General features: G+C 45.4%; 1 protein-coding gene across 1 annotated transcript in view; it reads right to left on the bottom strand.

The window, feature by feature from the left end:
* LOC147614651 (uncharacterized) overlaps positions 1-23,801 on the bottom strand; it is a 41,806-nt gene extending 18,005 nt beyond the window's left edge. Inside the window, exons 1-2 of the mRNA XM_086779920.1 lie at positions 23,130-23,801; positions 22,911-22,984 (exon numbers count right to left, since the gene is read on the bottom strand). Of these exons, the coding sequence (XP_086636046.1) occupies positions 22,911-22,984; positions 23,130-23,775 (720 nt within the window). The 5' untranslated portion in view covers positions 23,776-23,801. The remainder of the gene's footprint in view (positions 1-22,910; positions 22,985-23,129) is intronic.
* Between the last annotated feature and the right edge of the window lie 776 nt (positions 23,802-24,577).

The following is a 24,577-nucleotide window of genomic DNA, read 5'->3' as shown; positions in this document are numbered from 1 at the left end:
TTCAGGCGCATCAGTCTTCAGCCTTGCATTCACTTCAGCCCTATAGGTTTTGAAGAAGCGTGTCATCCTACAACTAGAGGAGCATCAACGCTTGTGCATTCAGCCCTCCATCAGCAAACGCAACAGTTCTCAGCATTCAACCATCAGTAAACCTTGCATTTTCTACATCCATATAGTTTCCAGCATTCATCATATCATCGTTTTGCTCCAGCCACTTGGTGAAGGTAAAACGCAGCATTCACATTCATTTACAGCATTCATACTCAGTCTAGAATAGTCCCAAACAACCCCTCTCTCAGCCCTAGCTTTGCATCCCTCCCTCATTCCATTGGGAAGAGTGCATGGGCTCGAGATTGGACATCTTTGGTGCTTCTACAGCAGTGTACAATGCAACCCAATACTTGGTCTTCAAAGGTCTTGCGTTTGGCTTATCGTTAGTCACACCGCTAGCCTTTTTAAAGATAATAAAGCAAATACTATCTCGGTAACGAGATAGGGGGCCCTTCAGTGGGTAATTTGGGACCCCATACGGTGTACAGTTCTCATCTCTCTCTCTCTCTCTCATATCTCTTTAAAGTTTGAAGTCTTAAAGTGGATTGCCAAACTCGCGAAACTCGCGATACAGAAGACGGTGTGAGCATTTGTGTGATAGGATCCTCCAATACGAATACTTCCGTTGCATGTTACAATGTGCTTCTTTACCATTGATCATAGCCTTGATTCTAAATGTTATGCAACTCATTGATGCAGTCCTCCTTCATCACCATGCTCTTGTGTGCACCATTAGTCGGCTTCCCATCCATCTTACCATTCCTAACTTTTGAAGAAGTACTACCAAACCTGAAATTTGATTTGGTGCCCTTGCCATACACCGTTGGAAACTTAGGAATGGCATTGCTTGGAGAAGTCTTTACATTGGATGATGGGATTGCATCAACTTTGGAAACTTTGGATTGCCATTGTTGACTATATTTCTCCTCATAGATTTTGGCTAACACCATGGCTTCCTTGAGAGATGATGGCCGTTGAGCATTTACATCAGCTCCAATGTTTGACTTGAGCCCCTTGATGTATTTGATCTTCTTATATGTCTCACTCACATCATCTACATGCAAGGATAGTTTGAGGAATTGATACGTGTACTCTTTTATACTCTTCCCTCGTTGCTCAAGCTCATTCCAATCACATATTACTTTTTGTTGATGTAATTCCGAGACAAATGCTTCCCTCATTTTATCCTTGAAGTCCTCCCAAATGGTAATCACGTATCCATGAGTAGACAAGTGCCTCCACCATGTATGGGCATAGCCTTCGAGATGAAGAGTGGCAAAGTACACTTTAGCTCGTTCAGACCTTAGGTTGAGCTGAAAGTACATCTTCATTTTGTTCACCCATTCTTCATACTCTTCATTGGTATTGCCCTCACCCTTGAACTTGGTGAGATTCACTTTGTCCTTCACACCTTTGAACTTATCCCCGTCTTGTGACGCATGATTATCACCAACTCTCACGGGAGCTTTGGAAGTCTTCCAAGATCCATCAATAGTTTGCGCATCAAAGTTGAACACTACTTGCTTGCCTTTTCCAACATCCCTTGAGGTTGAAGACATAGCTCTATCCATGTCACCATTATGTATCTTGGGTCCACCAATGTGCAATGATGCATTTGGAGGCCGATTCTCCTTGTCACCATTGTCCACATATTGAGATCTTTGCGGAGTACAGTAAATGCATCAATGAAGGCTTGTTGTTGATCCTTCATCATTAATTCCATACGGTTGTACCTTCGTTGTTCTTCTATGCTTGCCGTCATGTTTGCCATCATTCTTTGCATGAGCATCATCATGTCATTAGTTCTGGCTGGCCTAGCATTCCCTTCATGCATTTGTACCCTTTCATGCACATTTGCATCAACATTGTCCCCATGCTCATGAAATCTTTGCTCATCATCATGAAGATCTTACACAATGGCTTCATTCTCAATCACATTGTCCCTCGTATCATATTCACCAACCCCCAAATCATTGCTTGCATCCACACCCTTCTCGGCTTGCTCCGCCCCATGGCTGAAAATGGAATTTTAGGGTTTGGATGGCGAAAAGTTGTTAGAATTGGGTGATCTAGGGCTCTATGGAAAGATCTTGTGACGTAGAATGCAAATATGCAAGAACAGAATATTCTATGTTTTAGGGTTTTTACGCACTGTAGAGAATAGAAAAATAGTCCTAAAACACAAAATATGGGTTCAAATCAAGTACTTCTTGGTTTGTTGGATAGCACTAGGGATATACCAACTATACTCCAAGTGGTTTGACCAAGTCAAATTTCAGTCAAGATTGAATTGACTTTTTTGTGAAAAAGTCAACTTGCTAGATTTGACCTATCAAACGGTATCCAAATACAATGGTTATTGGCTCATTGGATAGCCCTAAGAGAGTACTATGAAGACCTCTAAACACTTTTTTGATAACCCTAAGGATCTATGATTGAATTAGGATTTTCAGTATATTGTTAAACCCTAATTTGAGTGCCCCACGGGTGTCCAAATCAAGAGGTTCATAGCTCTCCTTGTAGTATTCAATCGGCTCTTCCAAGAGGTATAATTAATTGTCCAATTGAGATCCTTAATCACCAAGAAATGATTAGTGACTTTTGTGACCAGCTGTCTGAAAAAAATTTGGGCAACACCTCCTTTGTATCTTGGATAAAATCTCAATAAAAGTATGACCACGATCTTATATCGCAACAAATTTGCATCTCTTTGTATCCAAACAAAGACATCATTTGTCCAATCATTTACATACACCACTTTGCCAATGCATTACTTATGTCAAGGGCCCCATTGCCCACATGCAATACACAATGATGTCAATGTAGAAGTGTTGATGTAGACCGTGTCGATGGAGCGCTTTTACTTGCCGATCTCCTGGCCAAGCCTTTCCACCCCTTTACTGAGTTCGGATCTCAAGGCAAAGGTTGGGGCCAAGTCTTCACACCAAGTATCTAATCCCCCTCCTTGCTGCTTTACCAAAAGCACTCACGACAAGGAGAGTTCATGCCATGATCCCCCTTGGTCTCTCCACCAATACCAAGGGTACCCTCACACACATACTAGATTCTATGAATCAAAGTGAATACAATGTGTGTGAGAGTGGTGTACAATCCAAAATGTAGGGTAGAGTGACTTACATACACATTAGCATGAACGCATGCTCATTTATCACATGTACTCATGCCCATTCATTTCCCAATAGCTCCAATCACATCAACACCACCAAAAGACAATGTGAAGCATGAAAAACCATCATATCATATCATATGGCATCCCCATTGGCATCTCATGTGAAATATAGGCATCCCAACATCACATAGCATGTAATCAAACATCCATAAGGCAGCTCAATGGCATGTGAATGGCCTATGGAATCACTCAATGGCAAGCTTATAGCCTCAATGCTCACAAATCCCTAATCTAGTGCATTAGGGTTGGCATTTGGCTCATGTGGTAGCCATTCCAATCAATATGAAGCATATTACATTCATGGAAGATGCCAATAGCATGAATGAATCACCAATTTCAACCCTAGGTCAAGAACTTGGGGTTTTCTTGGGAGAAACCCTAAATCTTGCCCTTAGATGCCAAGAATCACCAAATTCAATGAGGGATTGAATGTAGGTACTCACCAATGATTGATTAGCTTCAGATTTGCAGAGATTGTTGAGAATATGGCTTTCTTGGAAATCCCCTGCTCTTCTTGGCCTCTTGATCAATAGTCTTCAATTCATGCAAAGGATGCCCCATTTGGCAAGAAAAGGACTCCAATATGTGTAGTAATCATGGCTAAGCTCTCATTAGGCATCACATAGAGTAGAATCATCACCAACAAAGCAATACTATTGCTGAAATTCACGAATCTGTGCCAGTTTACAGTAGGTTTTATGGCTTACAAATCACTTCACAATAGTGCTCCAAGACACATGTCTAATATAGTGCTTAACCTAGTTACATTGAAGATGGGAAATCTTGCAAGAAATGGCCATGACTAGGGTTCTTGGGATTGAAATGAAGGCTGCAAACAAGGCTTGGAAATGGAGAAGAAAACTGAGAAAAGATGCAAGAAATGGATCAAAGTGGAGGCTCTGATACCACTGCAAGCAACTGTTAGGGTTTAGTACTCAGAATGGAGGTGTCACGTGCATCCCACACTTGGATGCCACGTAGACATATCTGTACAGAAGGTGCAGGACCTAGGATGGTAAACTAGTCCCATGCGAGCCCAGTCCGGGATGAGTCAGCCAGGGATCCATCTCAGTCGTCCGAGGTCAGGTGTGCATTGTCCTGCAGGAGTCCAAGGTCAGGTGTGCACTGTCCTGCACATGAAACAGTGCCAGTCGGCACTGTGAGTCTCCCTCTGGAATAATGTCGGTGATTCTATGTATCGGGTATGGTACCGGATGCCAGATCATTGTGTAGATAGTTAGGGTTTGCTTTTAGGAATAGGGGCCAGCCCATAGGGCTACCCCAAGTCTTAGTGTGGGCATGGGGATAGTGTGAAACCACCCCCATGATGGCAAGGAAGGCCCTGGCTGAACCCACCAGCCATGAAGAGGCTGTAGGACAGCCCTAGGGGCATGCCAGGGGCAGCCAACAACACATCTAGTGTTATGAGGGCTGTAGGGCAAGTTTGGGGCAGCCCATACAGGCTGCCCAGTCCCCAAAACAGCATAGATTCAGTGTCCAACCCCTTGGATTTCAGGCGCATGATGCCCAGCCAACAAGGGAAAGAAGCGTAGCCTTCTATGTGAATTTTCCAGCATTAAATGTTGATTTACAATCGTGGGACAAAAAGCGAACTGGCCGCCTGGATATAAGCTGGCCGACTGCTCATTGGGAGTAGTATAAATAGGAAAGCCACAATTCATTTGTGTTATCTCATCATTCACCAAGTGCTCAAGCAAACCAAGGCTAGGACAGCGAAGAAGTTGCTAAAGCAAAGGGGTGGAGGACTGCAGGTCAAGGGCAGAGATTTCTCAGCCAAGAAGGGTCAAGATTTCAGTATTTTCTTTTCAGATTTACATCATTCTAATAAAGCAAATACACCATCCGTGGTGGGAACCCTACAGAGGGTATTTGGGACCCAATATTGTGTCCTCTCCTCTCTCCCTCCCTCTCTCTTTTTTCTGCACATCTTCATTCAGTTTGTGCGTTAATTATGTCGCGAAAAGTGTGCTGATTTCTGAGCATTGAAGTTACCGATCTTCTCCGAAGCTTTCGCATGTTACAGTGGTATTAGAGCCTACTTCAAGTGCAAAGATTCAGTAAAGAAACCAGAATTTCTCTCGCTCGTGTGGTTCGTTTTCAAACGCCGGTGGACTACCCCTTTCGGAGTGACTCTTGTCCCTCAAAGGACGGTTTGTTTTCAGCCTCCGGACGTCTCCCACACACACAGTGGATGGTCGGATTGCGCTCCGGAAAGGAAGTGCGTTTTCTTGCTATAGCGAGCTTCGACGACAAGAGAGAGCAAGAACCATGGGACCAGAGCGCACCAGGCAGCCCAGCTAGGGCACCAAGCTTGAGTGTTGCAGAGATGTTCCAGCAGATGATGCGAGCAATCGCAGACCAGACGACCAAGTTGGAAGAGCAGAAGGCGCAGATTGAGGCTCTGGAAGAACGTACCCGTTCCCCAACGTCGCGTTTTCCCTCTCCTTCCGTATCCCAAATTCCAGATCCTCGACACAAGGACCCTCTCGCGGGGTCACGACCGCAGCCGAGCTCTTTGCTTGAGATGCAGATGCGTGCATTGGAGATCCGACAACATGAAGACGACGCCATGCGGCGCGTGGAACACGAGCGTTACCTAGCAGCTTTGGACGCCGGATTGACGCCGGCAACGCCCTCGAATCATTTTCTCAAGAAAATGAACTTCAGTAAGTATAATGGTAAACTCGATCCCACAACTCTCTATTCATGGTTGCATCAGTTTGAAGCTTACATTGCCGCAGTTAGAAAGACAGATACTGACAGAGTGATCTTAGCCAGTTGGTACTTGGAAGGTGAGGCCATTCCTTTGTGGACTCAGTGGGTTCATGCCCACACCAGATTAGGTATGGCAGCTTATGTGTGGGACAAGTTTGTCCGCAACCTTAAGCAGCGATTTCTACCACCCCACTACCTTGAGCGACTCGAAGACGAGGTCTTCCCCAGGACAGAGCCCGAGAGCCTCTGGCTCCAAGAACTCAAACAATGCGTCAAAGCTTACTCCAGACCAAAAAGCGAAGCCAGGCAAGACAGGTGGCAAGTTGAGTGCTGAGGAGCTTTCTCAGTACAAGGAGGAGGGTAGATGTTTCTTTTGTCATACAAAAGGACATACTTCTCGGGAGTGTCCTAAGAAGCCTCCAAAGCCCGCCGCCGTTGCCTCCACAACTTCCGTGGTGAGCTAAGCTCCCACACAGACCCCAATGGCTGCCCCTAGTTCTTCGAATCCTGGTGCTTCAGTTGGAGCAATTATTAGCTGGGAGCTCGAAGATAAGCAAGGGCGCCCATGACCAAGAGTATGAGCGCAACGAATTGCTCAAGTCCTTTGGCTACATAGGTGGCCAGAGAGTCGTCGTCTTGTTTGACAGCGGCAGCATGGAGGATGTGGTCACGGAACAAGCCGCTAGGCATGCCCGTTTCATCCTAACTTCAGTGGACAAACAGGTTGAGGGTTTTAGCCCAGGCATGACAACGAGCGTCAAGTATGAAGCTCTAGGTGCTAAGTTAGTTATTCAGGGCATAGAATTTGTGCGTGATTTTATGGTTGCCTCTCTTGTAGGAGCAGACATAATTTTGGGTATTCAGTGGTTTCACAAGTTTCTTCCAGATGTCAAGTGGAACAAGCACACGTTCCAAATCAATCAGAATGTGTCAAACGCCCCAGTGACCATTAAGTGTGAGCCAAGAATTCCGAACTTTCCGCTCATAAGCCACTTCCTGCTACTTGCTCCCATATTTAAGCATAAAAGCTTACCAATAGCAAGTAGAGTCGATGACAACGGAAGTCTTCGTGATGGAAGTCCTTGGAGTGTTGGGATCTTTGATTTGTCGCCTTTCTTCACGACAAAAGTCTTCAAGAGGATGAAGGGAACTTGGGAAAGCTTCCCCTATGGTTCAACTTGAGAAAGGAGAGCTGAAATTAGAGTTTTTAGCAAAAAGACCAGAAATTACAGCAATAAAGAGAGCTGTTTTGCTGAATTTCAGTCATTGAGAGTGCGTAGGAGAGTGATTAGCATCCGGAAACACTCTAGGAAGCTTGGAAATCACCTTAGCAAGCTTGGAAATGGAGTTGGGCAGGAGAATGTGCAGAAAATGCAGCCCAACAGCCCTCATGAAGAAGGCGCCAATCTCTACAGAGAGGAGGAGGAGAGAGGTGGTGAGTTGTCCAGTGTAGGTGGTGGCACGTAGGTGCTTTGTGGAGCAAGCTCTAGTGGACACATGGCTGGTTACTCCCTTTGTACAAAGGGGATAAGGTCTGGGCGGTGGACATTGGGTTATGTCCACCTCGCGCGACATCAGTGTGTGTGAACACCGGGCTGGTCATAATTTATAAGTGAGTTTTGGTCGCCCAAAACTTAATGAAGTGTGTACACACTCACTTATAAATTAGTGCTAACTCCTAAGGCCAAGTTTATGACCAATACTTACCACCTGTCACCTGCCACATAACCATGTCAGCAGACAGTTTCACACGCACGGTTCGCGGGCGGGCGTCCCCTTACCCGGAACTACACATTGGTCAAGCAAGCATGAAAACAGCATGCAATTTCAATTGCAAGCAAGCACATAAAGATGCTATGCAATGTAGCATTGGTATGGACAATCCCCGTTCATGAGACTATACCAAAATAGACGTGCTCCAGGCAAGTACACGAGGTACCAGACCCAATGGAACACCAATCCACCAAGCATTTCCGGGCATGTACACGGGGGCACAAGTCCCAACAGAAAGCCAAGTCTACAGTATCACATGAGTGGCATCAATCCCCGACATAAACAACTCCCATGGATACCAGTCCAATGTACATACATGATAAGAAAGCACGGGTGGACCAATTGGGTGGCCAAATGGTGACATCCCCCCTGGCTTCTAAACAGTTGTCTGCAACTGAAAAGCATCCAAATACGTCTGAAGCACATGCGGGCAATCTTTGAAGAACTCTTCATCTACCCATTTAGCATCAATGGGAAGATAGTTCCTAAACTTCACAAGGTAACGCCTCACAACTTTGCCTGCAGGCAAGCTTGCGTTCCTTGTGATACACAATCTGCTCTGGCTGCAAGATCTCCTCAAGCTCATCCACTTTTGGTGGATCCTCAATGACCATTTCACTGGGCTCCGGCCCTACATACTTGCGAAGGAGACTCACATGAAAAGCATTGTGTATATGCCAATGACTAGGTAATGCCAATCTGAAAGCCATTTCATTGATCTTCTCGATCACTCGAAAAGGCCCATAGTACCTGGTTGCAAGCTTAGGATATGCACCCTCTTTGCCAGGCCTCTTTGCAAGTCTTGCTTTCTCAAATTTCAGCAATATCCAATCATTCTCTTTAACATCCAATTGCCTTCTATGCTTGTCGGCAGCCTTTTTATGCGTGTCTTGTGACCTTGCAATGGCTGTCCGCACCTGAGCAAAAGCAATATCCAAGTCTCTTACATACTCATCAGCTACAAATATCTCATCCTTTGTGCGAAGGATGGGTGGCAAAACCACCTTACCATAAACAATCTCAAACGGGGCCTTTCCCGTAGATGCATGCACCGTGTTGTTGTATGCAAATTCCACAAGCGGTAAGTACTTCTCCCAAGAAGACTTCTCATCCGCCACATAACATTTCAAGAGATCCAACACGGCTGAATTTGCAGCCTCACTTTGCCTATCCGTTTGAGGGTGATAAGCTGATGAGAAGTCCAATTTGGTGCCTATATTATCAAATAAGACCCGCCAAAAGAGACTTGTAGTCCTGGGATCTCTATCCCCCACAATGGACTTCGGCATTCCATGATGTTTGAACACTTGTGCAAGATATATTTCAACCATATGCTCAGCTTTGATGGTCTTTTTGACCGGCAAGAAATGGGCTTGCTTGCTAAACCTGTCCACAATTGTCCAAATTGCATCATTACCCTGTTGGGTACGTGGCAAGTCCATAATGAAATCCATTGTAATACTTTCCCATGGCTGCGTGGGAATAGGCAATGGCTGAAGCAAACCTGATGCCTTTTGCCTATCAAATTTGACTTTTTGACAAGTGATACATGCACGTACATGTGCCTCTATGTCCTTCCGCATACTTGGCCAAAAGAAATACCGCTCAATCATGTACGTAGTAGGCATTATGCCTCTATGACCAGCATATCGAGAAGCATGGCACTCATCCAAAACCTTTTGCCTCATGTCAGACACCACACATAGGCAATTATCTTTCATGAGATAACCCTCTTTGATCACATATGAGGGATGTGCATGACCAGCCTTCAAATCAGCCCAAATAGTGGCAAAATCAGTATCCGTATGATACAAATCACGCATGGTAGACAAGTCCCCATGTGAGGCAACTGAGATAGCTGCTACATACGGCTTTCGTGACAATGCATCGGCCACTACATTCTTCTTTCCCGGGGTGTGCAAGATCTGAAAATGAAACATAGAGAGGAAATTGGCCATCCTCATATGCTTCTCTGACAACTTAGTTTGCTCTGATACCAATGTAACTTGGTTGAACACAATGCTAATCAATACACTTAAATACACTAAGATTTGATAGACACTTGCTCAAAATACAAGAAGTAAATTGCTGAATTGACAAGAGACACACAATGAGCCGGAACGGCCGACCCCTCCCCCAAATAAAGTATATTGATCTTGGGAGAATCAAGTACATAGTGTCATGGGCATTTCTGACCAGATTTCCATACCAATGCATATGAACACAGTATTGCAAACAAGTGGTTGTCGATGTAGACTTGCAACCCATACTACCCTCTGAAGTGTCCATGTTCCCTACCATCTGCTCTCTATTGTTCCACCAACACATGGTAGCAACAATCTGCAAGAGAGCACGTAGGACAAGAGAACACTACACAGGGTATGTGATCTTGTAATCCGGTTCCTCCCTCTTGCTACTTGCTCCCATATTTAAGCATAAAAGCTTACCAATAGCAAGCAGAGTCGATGACAGCGGAAGTCTTCGCGATGGAAGTCCTTGGAGTGTTGAGATCTTTGATTTGTCGCCTTTCTTCGCGACAAAAGTCTTCAAGAGGATGAAGGGAACCTTGGGAAAGCTTCCCCTATGGTTCAACTTGAGAAAGGAGAGCTGAAATTAGAGTTTTCAGCAAAAAAACCAGAAATTACAGCAATAAAGAGAGCTGTTTTGCTGAATTTCAGTCATTGGAGTGTGTAGGAGAGTGATTAGCATCCGGAAACACTTTAGGAAGCTTGAAAATCACCTTAGCAAGCTTGGAAATGGAGTTGGGAAGGAGAATGTGCAGAAAATGCAGCCCAACAGCCCTCATGAAGAAGGCGCCAATCTTTACAGAGAGGAGGAGGAGAAGAGAGGTGGTGAGTTGTCCAGTGTAGGTGGTGGCAGGTAGGTGCTTTGTGGAGCAAGCTAGAGTGGACACATGGCTGGTTACTCCCTTTGTACAAAGGGGATAAGGTCTGGGCGGTGGACATTGGGTTATGTCCACCTCGGGACATCAATGTGTGTGAACACCGGGCTGGTCATAATTTATAAGTCAGTTTTGGTCGCCCAAAACTTAATGAAGTGTGTACACACTCACTTATAAATTAGTGCTAACTCCTAAGGCCAAGTTTATGACCAATACTTACCACCTCTCACATGCCACATAACCATGTCAGCAGATAGTTTTACACGCACGGTTCGCGGGCGGGCGTCCCCTTACCCGGAACTACACATTGGTCCGTGAACTCCTATCAATTATACAAGCCTTAAAACATTGGAAACATTTTCTTTATGGCCATGACTTTAAGGTTCGCACTGACCATCAAGCATTACGCTGGATTCAAACAATGCCAAGTGCACAATGGAGTGATCGATAACACTGCTGGAGTCAGATATTCCAGCAATTTGGTGGTATGATTGAGTACCTTTAAGAAAAGGCAAATCCAGTGGCCGATGCTTTCAGCAAGAAGGGACAAGTGACTTCGATTCAAACCACTAGACTCGATCTTGTTGGTACAGGACTAGATGACATGAAGCACGCGTACGCAGATTCCGAGGCATTCGGTACACAATGGGAACAGGCATTGGATGCCACAGGACCATGCCACTTTCTGATACGCGATGGTTGGCTTTTCTACAAAGGCCGACTATGTGTCATGAAGTCGTTCAGGTGTCACGACCCTGTGTTTTTCTCTGGATAATATGCAGGTGTGCACGGGGACATGGTGGACAGTGTGAATGGCATCAGGTGGGAGTGAAGATGGAAGCCCATGTGTGGACAACCCCATGTGTGAAAGGGGGCAAAAAGATTTTAGCTTAAAAGGTTTAAAAACCTTTGAAATCATTTATAAAGCCTTTCATTAAAGAAACGTGGCCCTTATGCTATTTTTGGGGCCACGTGTGAGCTTTTTGGTAAAAGAGGGGCTGTTGGGCAGAAAAAGCAACAGGCGCCTATCTTCTGGTGTGGGTGTGCTTTTCCAATCAGGAGGGCTGCTTATCTGGATATACAGGCGCCTATCTCTCTTGAGGAAGCATGCGCTTTTTGGGAGAGGTGAACTGCATGCTGGCTGCGCACAGAAGAGCGTGTGCAGGACTGTACGGCTGCTGTGCAGGTACTGTCCACGTGGCAGGTCAGACTGCTCTGCAGGTGCAGATTCAGGCGATGCAGGTACAGGCGGCGCAGGTCAGGTTGCTGCAGATTGGAGGCGGCGCTTGTGCAGGTACAATCCACGTGGCAGATCTGTACGGCTGCTGCAGATTGGTTGGCGGCTGGTCCAGGTGGTAGATGCAGGCCTGTATGGACAGCAGGAAGGTACTGCTGGCGGGCTGCGCTACAGGCTATATAGGCGCATCTAAGTATCTATTTATGCATGCTTTTTGGAGATGAAAGGGCTGGCTGTTGTGCTGTGCTACAGAACAGAGACACAGGCCTCCTTTTTCTCTTTCTCTCTCTCCCTCTGCTGAAGAGTAGACAAGGGCTGGTTTCTTTTGACACAAAGGTGGACAGAGACTGGGTTTCCATGAACATAGACATCATGTCGATGGCGTTCAACTGATGGAACTTTCAGCTTCTCTTTGCTTTGGATTCGGGACTGTTTTGGGACAGTTTATGGGCTGTTTTTGCTTGGCTGCAAATTCAGAAATGTGCTTGGGTTTTTGGCTGTAAGTACAAGGTCTTTTGGTTATGTTTCTTGGCATGGGAGTGATCCAAGCTCGCATGGCTGCGTGCTCATGGAGCAGATTGTTTTTCTTCGTGCTAGAAAGGAACAGAGGGACCTACAGCTATGGGCATCTCTATGTTGCCAGATGTTTCATGAGGGAACAGGTAACTAGCTGTATGGAAACAGGACATAAGTTTCAAAGGAAAATTGTCAAACCGGCCTTCAGAAACCAAAGGGCGGTGGAACAAACACTCGCACATAAAACACTTCAACACCATTGAGGACCTAGAAAAGGAAAACAAACATGGGGAGCTAGAGTGCTCCTGCAAATAGTACACGGACACCGATTGGCCCCAAATCGCAGTGGCGTCCCTTGCGGTATTTCTTTAATTGATTAAAAGAGCTTTGATTACAATATAAGGCTGGGAACTCAGCCGTCACAGTAGAACCCTTGAAGCCTGCAAAGAACCTGCATCTGGCTTCTTGTCCACTCGGCATCCACAAACAAGTCCAGCCATTGTTCGCATCGAAGACTCTCACATTGAGTCTGCATACAGAAGCTTTCTCCCATGATCAAGGCTGCCACAACCATCCATAGCCTCTCACACTATGAATAGCATCACACCACATCCAATGCTTCTGCATCACAACACAGACTCCCAAACTGTCTCTCAAAGAGAACTCGCATCACAGCACAGCATACCATACAGTTGACACACCTGTACAAACCCTCTCTACCTTCCAAGGGTACTATCCATCTCTGTCATGGATTCCCTGTCCCCTGTCTTATCAGTAGCAAGGCTGTACCAAACATGTGTCCATTCCTGTATCTTCTGCCTGCATGTGACCTATCTCCTGGAGAAACCCAAAAACATGTTTCCTCGTCGAGAAACCTACGACCTGTTTCCACATGAAACCCTTAGGCCTGTTTCCCTTTGAAACTTATGTCCTGTTTCCATACAGCTAGTTACCTGTTCCCTCATGAAACATCTGGCAACATAGAGATGCCCATAGCTGTAGGTCCCTTTGTTCCTTTCTAGCACGAAGAAAAACAATCTGCTCCATGAGCACGCAGCCATGCGAGCTTGCATCACTCCCATGCCAAGAAACATAACCAAAAGACCTTGTACTTGCAGCCAAAAACCCAAGCACATTTCTGAATTTGCAGCCAAGCAAAAACAGCCCATAAACTGTCCCAAAACAGTCCCGAATCCAAAGCAAAGAGAAGCTGAAAGTTCCATCAGTTGAACGCCATCGAGATGATGTCTATGTTCATGGAAACCCAGTCTCTGTCCACCTTTGTGTCAAAAGAAACCAGCCCTTGTCTACTCTTCAGCAGAGGGAGAGAGAGAAAGAGAAAAAGGAGGCCTGTGTCTCTGTTCTGTAGCACAGCACAACAGCCAGCCCTTTCATCTCCAAAAAGCATGCATAAATAGATACTTAGATGCGCCTATATAGCCTGTAGCGCAGCCCGCCAGCAGTACCTTCCTGCTGTCCATACAGGCCTGCATCTACCACCTGGACCAGCCACCAACCAATCTGCAGCAGCCGTACAGATCTGCCACGTGGACATCTCCAGCAACCTGACCTACGCCGCCTGTACCTGCATCGCCTGAATCTGCACCTGCAGAGCAGTCTGACGTGCCACGTGGACAGTACCTGCACAGCAGCCGTACAGTCCTGCACACGCTCTTCTGTGCGCAGCCAGCATGCAGTTCACCTCTCCCAAAAAGCGCATGCTTCCTCAAGAGAGATAGGCGCCTGTATATCCAGATAAGCAGCCCTCTTAATTGGAAAAGCACACCCACACCAGAAGATAGGCGCCTGTTGCTTTTTCTGCCCAACAGCCCCTCTTTTACCAAAAAGCTCACACGTGGCCCAAAAATAGCATAAGGGCTACGTTTCTTTAATGAAAGGCTTTATAAATGATTTCAAAGGTTTTTAAACCTTTTAAGCTAAAATCTTTTTGTCCCCTTTCACACATGGGGTTGTCCACACATGGGCTTCCATCTTCACTCCCACCTGATGCCATTCACACTGTCCACCATGTCCCCGTGCACACCTGCATATTATCCAGAGAAAAACACAGGGTCGTGACATACCCCCCTCTTGAAAAATGGCAAGCGTCCTCGATTGCACTCAATGGCACAGTAAAGCATCTCATGAGCAAGGATACCCTATATGGCAAAAACAATGGCCCTCCAATGCATCTGGGTGATTGAACAATCATCCTGCACAATAGGCCACACTGTCACGCCAAAGTGACAAACACCTCTTGCTTGTTCCTTCAGAACCTACAGCAAAAGTCTAAAACCAAATGGAAACACGTTAACTGTGTTAGCCAAAAACAAAACCATGCATCATTCTACATATGGCACACATATGCATGACACACATATGCATTCGCAAACAATATGCTCCTCAAAATGCTCTACCTACTCCAAAGTAACAGTCTAAGGGCTGCTCGCAAGCCTTACGCCCATGGGCATCCCGCAGGACCCACGACTGAAGGTAAAACATGAGCATATGAAAGCACTCAATGCATCCAAACACTACATCTACCAAGTACTTTCCCACATATGTTCTCATGGCCATCCCGCAGGAGTTACACCCAATGGTGCATCCATGAACATAATAAAGCACTTGATGTATCATACCAACATACATGCAGCACTCAACACAATGCAGAGTATTTCCCAATGTATTCTCAATGGTACCAGGATCCAATGGCACCAGAATACAAAACTACCTCTACCTCAAAAAGTGTATGCATACATGCACAAATAGAGTTCGATCCATATTTCCATGAACCAAACCAACTCTAGGACTGCTCGCAAGACTTATGTCCTCCATAGAGTTATCCATAGTTGCAGTTAGAGTTCCAGGTGCGGCCGACTGTGAACCATACCCAACTTTACCATCTCATGTGTCTAGAACACAAGATCATAGAAGTCCCATAAGCAGATGTACTGTCAGCCTCAGTACCTTCGGGTGAATACAAAGATGTCACCAAGCGACTCCTAGATAACAAATGAGCCTGTCTGTAACAAGGAGGGAGCGGAGGTGCTACCCCCCTCTAGAGCATCAGGCAATGCTCCAGACTTATGCTCTGCTGAGCCTGAATGAGCTGTAACTAGAGTCGACTCCAACTCATAGGCATCAAGATAAAGCTGCAACTCCTGAGGTGAATCTCCTAAGTCACCCTCCTCCATCCACTTCGCATCCATCAGTGAACCTCCTCCATCCACTTCGTATCCATCAGTGAACAGCTCTTGAACTTCACAGGATAGCGACGGAAACTTTACCCTGTACCTAATGTGCCAGTATATGCTCAGGAATAAGAACCTCGTCAAGTTCCTCTACTTCCATCTGAGCCTCATCTGATACATCCTCAGGCACCCAAAACCTGCTTGCACTCCACCCAAGTGATAAGCACAAGTCCTCGATGAAGCATAGTAGATCACCACTGCTAAACATAGAAAGAAACTGTCTTCCGAACCCATGAAGCCTCCGTGAAGATACCACCGGTGACAAACTGTCGAAAGCCATAGCCTTCAACGCATCTCCTGCACCATAACACTTCAACTGCTTCTTGTTCCTGGCCGACTACTTCTTGTCCTCGGTGTCTTTTCTCCTGAGCTTCATCTTCAGCTCTTGCTCTTCACCTCATATAGGCAAAGACACAAAATCCTGTACTGTGTCCTGCACTTCCTTTTCACTTTCCTCATGTTGAAGCTTTTGATGTGACTCTCATGAGACAACCACGAGCTCGCCCCCTTAGGAAAGTTGGCGATTGTCCCAACCAAAGCAACCACGGACTCGGCCACTTGAGAAAGTCGACGATATGTCCCGGCAACGGAACCTTGTCAGCCGGCCTTCACAAACAAGTCCAGCCATTGTTCGCATCGAAGACTCTCACATTGAGTCTGATACAGAAGCTTTCTCCCATGATCAAGGCTGCCACAACCATCCATAGCCTCTCACACTATGAATAGCATCACACCCTGACACATCCAATGCTTCTGCATCACAACACAGACTCCCAAACTGTCTCTCAAAAGAGAACTCGCATCACAGCACAGCATACCATACAGTTGACACACCTGTACAAACCCTCTCTACCTTCCAAGGGTACTATCCATCTCTGTCATGGATTCCCTGTCCCCTATCTTATCAGTAGCAAGGCTGTACCAAACATGTGTCCATTCCTGTATCTTCTGCCTGCATGTGACCTATCTCCTAGAGAAACCCAAAAACATGTTTCCTCGTCGAGAAACCTACGACCTGTTTCCACATGAAACCCTTAGGCCTGTTTCCCTTTGAAACTTATGTCCTGTTTCCATACAGCTAGTTACCTGTTCCCTCATGAAACATCTGGCAACATAGAGATGCCCATAGCTGTAGGTCCCTCTGTTCCTTTCTAGCACGAAGAAAAACAATCTGCTCCATGAGCACGCAGCCATGCGAGCTTGCATCACTCCCATGCCAAGAAACATAACCAAAAGACCTTGTACTTGCAGCCAAAAACCCAAGCACATTTCTGAATTTGCAGCCAAGCAAAAACAGCCCATAAACTGTCCCAAAACAGTCCCGAATCCAAAGCAAAGAGAAGCTGAAAGTTCCATCAGTTGAACGCCATCGACATGATGTCTATGTTCATGGAAACCCAGTCTCTGTCCACCTTTGTGTCAAAAGAAACCAGCCCTTGTCTACTCTTCAGCAGAGGGAGAGAGAGAAAGAGAAAAAGGAGGCCTGTGTCTCTGTTCTGTAGCACAGCACAACAGCCAGCCCTTTCATCTCCAAAAAGCATGCATAAATAGACACTTAGATGCGCCTATATAGCCTGTAGCGCAGCCCGCCAGCAGTACCTTCCTGCTGTCCATACAGGCCTGCATCTACCACCTGGACCAGCCGCCAACCAATCTGCAGCAGCCGTACAGATCTGCCACGTGGACATCTGCAGCAACCTGACCTGCGCCGCCTGTACCTGCATCGCCTGAATCTCCACCTACAGAGCAGTCTGACCTGCCACGTGGACAGTACCTGCACAGCAGCCGTACAGTCCTGCACACGCTCTTCAGTGCGCAGCCAGCATGCAGTTCACCTCTCCCAAAAAGCGCATGCTTCCTCAAGAGAGATAGGCGCCTGTATATCCAGATAAGCAGCCCTCCTGATTGGAAAAGCACACCCACACCAAAAGATAGGCGCCTGTTGCTTTTTCTGCCCAACAGCCCCTCTTTTACCAAAAAGCTCACACGTGGCCCCAAAAATAGCATAAGGGCCACGTTTCTTTAATGAAAGGCTTTATAAATGATTTCAAAGGTTTTTAAACCTTTTAAGCTAAAATCTTTTTGCCCCCTTTCACACATGGGGTTGTCCACACATGGGCTTCCATCTTCACTCCCACCTGATGCCATTCACACTGTCCACCATGTCCCCGTGCACACCTGCATATTATCCAGAGAAAAACACAGGGTCGTGACATCAGGACATCAGGACAGCTCTTCTCCATGATGCCCATGATGCCCATTACTGGTACTCATATGGGCATGAATTCGACTCTGGAGAAATTGGAACGGCAATATTATTGGCCAAAGATGAGGCGAGATGTGTTTACATATGTACAATGCTGTGATATTTGTCAAAAGGTGAAAGCTCCTCGTGGAAAGAAGATAGGGTTGTTACAACCCTTGCCATTTCCTAAGGGTCCTTTCCAAGATATTTCAATGGACTTTGTCACGAATCTCCCTCCCAATCCGAGTAAGCATAATACGCAATGCTTCACTATTGTTGATAGATTTAGCAAATTTGTTATGCTTATTCCTTGCAGGGCCAATGTGACCACCGAGGATGTTACCCAGTTGTTCATTCGGCATTGGTACCCGATTGGCGGGATTCCTAGGACCATAGTGTCAGACCGAGATGCCAAGTTTACCAATCATCTTTGGAGAGCATTGTTTGATAACTTTGGTACTAAATGGAATTTTTCAATGCATTCCACCCACAGACGGACGGCCAGACAGAGATATAGAACCAGTTGGCCGCGGTATGGCTTGACAAAGAGTTTTTCGAAGACTATCCGGCGTTATTGACAGATTATTTGGAGGCTATGCAGCCTCCGTCAAGTTAAACAGAAGGGGATGTCACGTGCATCCCGCACTTGGATGCCACGTAGACATATCTATACAGAAGGTGCAGGACCTGGGATGGTAAACTGGTCCCATGTGAGCCCAATCCGGGAGGACGAGTCAGCTAGGGATCCATCTCAGTCGTCCGAGGTCATGTGTGCATTGTCCTGCACAAGAGTCCAAGGTCAGGTGTGCACTGTCCTGCACATGAAACAGTGTCACTCCGCGCTGTGAGTCTCCCTCTGGAATGATGTCAGTGATTCTGTGTATCTGGTATGGTACCGGATACCAAATCATTGTGTAGATAGTTAGGGTTTGCTTTTAGGAATAGGGGCCAGCCCATAGGGCTACCCCAAGTCTTACTCTGGGCATGGGGATAGTGTGAAACCACCCCCATGAGGGCCAGAAAGGCCCTGGCTGAACCCACCAGCCATGAAGAGGCTGTAGGACAGCCCTGGGGGCATGCCAGGGGCAGCCAACAACACATCTAGTGTTATGAGGGCTGTAGGGCAAGTTTGGGGCAGCCTATACAGGCTGCCCAGTCCCCAAAACAGAATAGATTCAGTGTCCAGCCCCTTGGATTTCAGGCACATGATGCCCAACCAACAAGGGAAAGAAGCGCAGCCTTCTATGTGAATTCTCCAGCATTAAATGCTGATTTACAGTCGTGGGACAAAAAGCGAACTGGCCGCCTAGATATAAGCTGGCGGACTACTCATTGGGAGTAGTATAAATAGGAGAGCCACAATTCATTTGTGTTATCTCATCATTCACCAAGTGCTCAAGCAAACCAGGGCTAGGACAGCCAAGAAGTTGCTAAAGCAAAGGGGTGGAGGACTGCAGGTCAAGGGCAGAGATTTCTCAGCCAAGAAAGGTCAAGATTTCAGTATTTTCTTTTCAGATTTACATCATTCTAATAAAGCAAATACACCATTCGTGGTGGGGGCCCTACAGAGGGTATTTGGGACCCAATACTGTGTCCTCTCCTCTCTCCCTCTCTCTCTCTTTTTTCTGCACATCTTCATTCAGTTTATGCATTAATTCCGTCGCGAAAAGTGTGCTAATTTCTGAGCATTGAAGTTACCGATCTTCTCCGAAGCTTCCGCATGTTACAGGAGGACTCACATGCATTCTCAAGGGAGAAGCCACCATGAAAGCTTGAGAGAGCTCAAAGCTGTAAATCTTGATTAGTATTGGTTAATTGTGATTAGACTATTACACATTGTCTTTTATACTTGGACCCTTGTGTGCCATGAAACTTCGACCCCAATCACCATGAGCTTGTTCACACCTATTAACTAATGGCCTTCACACTTGACCATGCCCATGGGCCCCTATTCAACTATTTACACTTATTTGGCCTTCCATTTAGCCCCATAGGCTCATGGCCCTCTTCCTCATGCCCGTGGCCCATTATTTACGCCTTTGTTACAGGTCTAAAGTCAACCTTTTGATCAAAGCCAAAGGCCTCAGAAGTTGTAAAGACATCATCATCTTTTTGTACCATATAATACACTGAACACACAGCTCACCTCTCTCTCCTAACAAAACCAAGGATGAGGAAGACCGAACGCAGGCTAAACCATATGCTGAACCAATAACATTGTAGAAGACTCTATGAAGCCACTAATGCGAATCCAGAACTGCTGAGGATATGCACATATGCTGGCTGAAGATGAGAGGATCTTCTATGTTGCCTTGGACTGAAGCATGGAGTGCTTGAGGCTGATTGTATGCTCCAAGAACCCTGAGGGAACTTAAGCAAATTGATGAATGAATGAATTATGCAATGATCTATGGGCTGCTTTTTTAGTTGTTTTTGCTGCTAGTCGGTGGTATTAGACTGCAATCAGCCAGGATAAACAGTCCACCATTGCTGAAATTAAGCATTTAATACCATCACCTTAATGTTAGCATTAAATGCTAGCCGATTGCATTATATGCTGGAATGGATTGTTTACAACCTTGGTATGCTAGCCTGCTAGATGATTAGGGGGTATGGTGTGTATATACAGCATACACAAGGCGTTCCCATGTAGGGCTGCCTGCACATGCTACTAATAAAGCTTTCTAATGTAATACATAATGCTAAGGCTAACAATCTACATGCACTATATGATGAATTCTCCAAGTGGGTAAGAGAATTGACACATGCAGACTCTCTAAGGCTTGTGAGACTCACCTACATAGCTCGTGCCTGACATGTCCCAGACTGGGGCTCGCAATGGAGCCACGGCCATACCAATATTAATCCTAAAAAGGGTATTGATGTTGTATAATGTTACATGAAATGCTGAGCCAATGTGTCCAATAGCACTATAGTAGTGCAGGGTGCGTGTGGCGTTCCCTTATGCTTAACTTGGCACGGTAGGTTCATGGTTTCCAAGTAGTTGTGGAAAATATCTGCAAGTACAGCATTCTTCATCTAGCCATACGGCTTCCTGAGTGCCTTGGTCCTTGAACTTCGTGTAGAACTATTTTTGTGTGCGACCCAAACCATGCTTCCATTTGTGGAGAAGAATCTGCTAGGGCTTGATGACTTCAGCTTTGTCAACCATCTCAAGCACTTGCTCGTCTGAGACCACATATAATGCTGGTCCAACATATGGCTTCAACCAAGAAACATGGAAGACACTATGCATAGTCCAACTGTCTAGTAGCTTTAGCTTCGTGGAGACATCACTGATCTTTTGGATGATTAAAAAAGAGCCAAAGCTTCGAAATGAGAGCTTGGGACAATGCTTGCCCACTCGCTTCAATCTCTGCTTGTTGATCCGGAGATACACACAATCCCCTTCTTTGTAAGTTTGTAGTTGACATCTCTTCTAAATTTGTTGGCTTGCCTAGTCTATGCTTCTTCAGCTTTGGCGAGATACTCCTTTACTGACTCAATGATTTTTGAAAATGTTTTTGTGGTCTTGTTGGCCTCCAAGAAAGAGGACACCATCCTTGACGAGAAACGACAGCCAAATGCTGCCTCATAAGAAGTCCGACCAGTACTAGATGAGTGAGTAGCGTTCAAGATTGCTTGTACCAAAGAAAGATAATGCTTCCACTTCACCTGCTAATCATGGCAAAATGACTCGAGAACATCAAATGCCAGTTGATTATATATTTATGTCTGGCCATCTGTCTGAGGATGGAATACACTGGACAACTGTAACTTGATCCCAAAATGGTCAAATAATGCTCTCCAGAAATGTGAAGTAAACTTGGGATCCCTCTCAAATGTAATTGCCACATATAGGATACCAAAGGCGAAGAAACAAGCGAGCGATATCTTTTGATGTGGCTGTTTGCTTGTAGGGAATGAGCATGCAAACCTTACTGAATCAGTCAACAATCGTCATGCATTGTGTGTTCCTGGATCCAAATGCTGTTGGAAGGTGTCCTACAAAATCCATGTTGATATCTTGGAAAGGTTCTTAAGGAGATGGTAAAGGCTTACTTCTGTCACATGCGGAAGCTCTTGAGTCTTCTTTCAGCCCTAAGCACCTTTCATAGGAACACATAGATGCAATTCTATAGAAGTAATGGAGAGGAGAGAGAAAAATACAGTTTTCACCTAATCTAATTGTTTATTCATAAATACCAAAAGTATAAATATGTCTATACAAATCTTGGAAGACCTTCAACCTTCCCAAAAGGTTCATCTTGACTAATCTAGTCCTAGTCTAGAACAAGCTCCAAAAGGGAAGTGGATGATTCATCACAAATGCCTGTCTTTGCTTATATAGGCTCCATGTGTGCAAGTTGGCCATATGAACTGTTGTTTGGCCAGTTCAGTCCTCTAAAAATCAGCATTAAATGCAGGCACCTTTCGCACTTGTGGTCTTGAATGACCAACCGACTGGATCTTCTGCTGCCAATTGCCTTTCTTGCTCTCTTGAGCCTTCTCCTGAGCCTACAAAGCCCTAAATCTGATTTTAATCTGGCTGCAAACCTGAGATTAGGCATGTCCATGAGCAATGCACATGACATCCCCCACTACTAAACTTGATGATGAAATCCTTGACCATAGATGACTATCATCATCTCCTTTGTCCCTTCGTGAAATCCCCGTGTCGTGACCCATCTTTGTTTGGCCACTAGTGTGCACTCAAAGCACGCACTCACAAGATTCATACACAAGCACAATCTTATGCTCTGTCTTGCATCGTGTTGTTAATCAACTGAATAATTAAGGACTCCTGGTACCACGCCCCTACACTTCTTCCATGTGCCTAATACTTGGGCCCCGTAAAACCAAAAAAAGAGCCCTATCCTTCAAAATGCATAGAGTAGCCATTCCATCTTTTTGTGACTCTAAATGATACTGCTCTTTGAAGAATGCATCAGCTCGTAGCCACAAAACATGAAATTGCATGACAACTGATTCATTGGTGTGCGTAGTACCTTGATGTCTTCGACACCTTCCCCCTCTTCATCCAACATGTCGTCGATAAAAGCATCATCATCCTCCATCAATTCTGCCAGCTCAAAGCAAGACAGGCAAGAACATCACACAACCCAAACCCGTAGCATGCCAGCATCAAAAAGCAATGGAAATACAACCACCATTACTGAATAAAAGCACTCATGTAGAACTGCAAAAATCGACAAAATGCATCTTACCATCATCATCAGTGCCAACATCGTTGATAACTTCATCCTCAAAGTCCTCCTCCTCATCAAAGTCCTCATCATCATCCTCAAAATCCTCATCATCCTCAGTGTCCTGCTCATCCACCACATCTCTTCTCTGCAGCTGTTTAGGAGAGCTTTTGGTCTTGGCTTGCCCTTGTTCATGAGAGCTCTTTGTCTTGGCTTGGGTCACTTTACTTGCACTAACTCTCCTTGTCTTAGGGCTAGGGTTAGGGTTAGGGTTAGTATTTCTCTCGCTAGATCGCTTGGGAGCACTACGGAAACTTCTTGTTAAGGTTAAGCTGTGATCAGACAGGGACGAATTCACTCCTACTGTACTTCTGGCCGTGAAGAAAGGGTCCAACCCTGATCTTAGACTTGAAGGAGATGGGTAGATGTTTTCCTCTGTCAAGCAGAAAACTTCGCTGCATTTAGATATCAAACGAGCTCTACCTTGTGCGGTGTGGAGAGAAGCTGCCCCTTGACATGGAGACTGGTGCATCAGGGCCTTCATTGCACGGCAAGCGTGGCCACTCCGCCTAGCAGAATGGGCAATGGTGGTGGTGGCTGCACAGCTACTGCTGAAAGACCTGCAGAGGCAATTTATCCTCATAACTCCACTTCTGTACATGTACATGCACACTCCAGAAACAAGAAGAAGATGAAACTTGTTAGGTTTTTTTAAAGTTTTATATATCATTTATCTTTAATTTTAGGCCAATTAAAATGTCCAAAGGTTGGGTTTTTTAAAAATTTATAGATCATTTATCTTTAATTTTAGGCCAATTCAAATGTTCAAGGTTGGTTTCACAAGCTTCGGACCGGAAGCTCGTGCCCACCACATGTCAAGCTTAATATATATTGGGAGGTTCAGAAGTAGACATCTGTGAACTTAAAAAACTTTTGATCTTTTTAGACCAGATAAGGCCTAGAACCCTTTCCATTATCTTGGTCATTGAAGCATTAAATGCAAATTGGTCGTTTACCGTTCTTCAAAACTATGCCAAAATGGAAATGCACACTCAAAACTTGTAAGCAAGTGAGCATAAGAATGAAAAACATACAGGTATATTTGATGCAAAAAGTGAATACTTAATGTTTCCACGGCAAAGCTTACTTGGCCATGGGAAAACACTATAAGATAGAAAGTGCTCCCCCCCCCCAAAAAAAAAGGGGTTGTTAGGACTTCCATGAGCCCATGAGTTGTTTGATTGCATCATTTTCTACTTGGCTATAGGGGCTATTCCTTGGTGTTTTTTTATATCATCTACATGTGAATCATGCCCCAACAAAAGGGTCAACACTTCCAATGGAAAGCATATGAAGATAGCCTTACAAGCATCCTTAGACATAAGCATTGAAAAGTGGTGTGTCCAACGACTCTACATCATGTAACAGAGGTGTCTGAATGTTTTTCCACAAGAAACACCTGAACACGT

The sequence above is a fragment of the Cibotium barometz genome, chromosome 41 (genome assembly GCF_041138505.1).
Source record: "Cibotium barometz isolate CiBa-2024 chromosome 41, ASM4113850v1, whole genome shotgun sequence".
Taxonomy (NCBI): Eukaryota; Viridiplantae; Streptophyta; class Polypodiopsida; order Cyatheales; family Cibotiaceae; genus Cibotium; species Cibotium barometz.
This window is presented reverse-complemented; position numbering and strand designations above follow the sequence as displayed.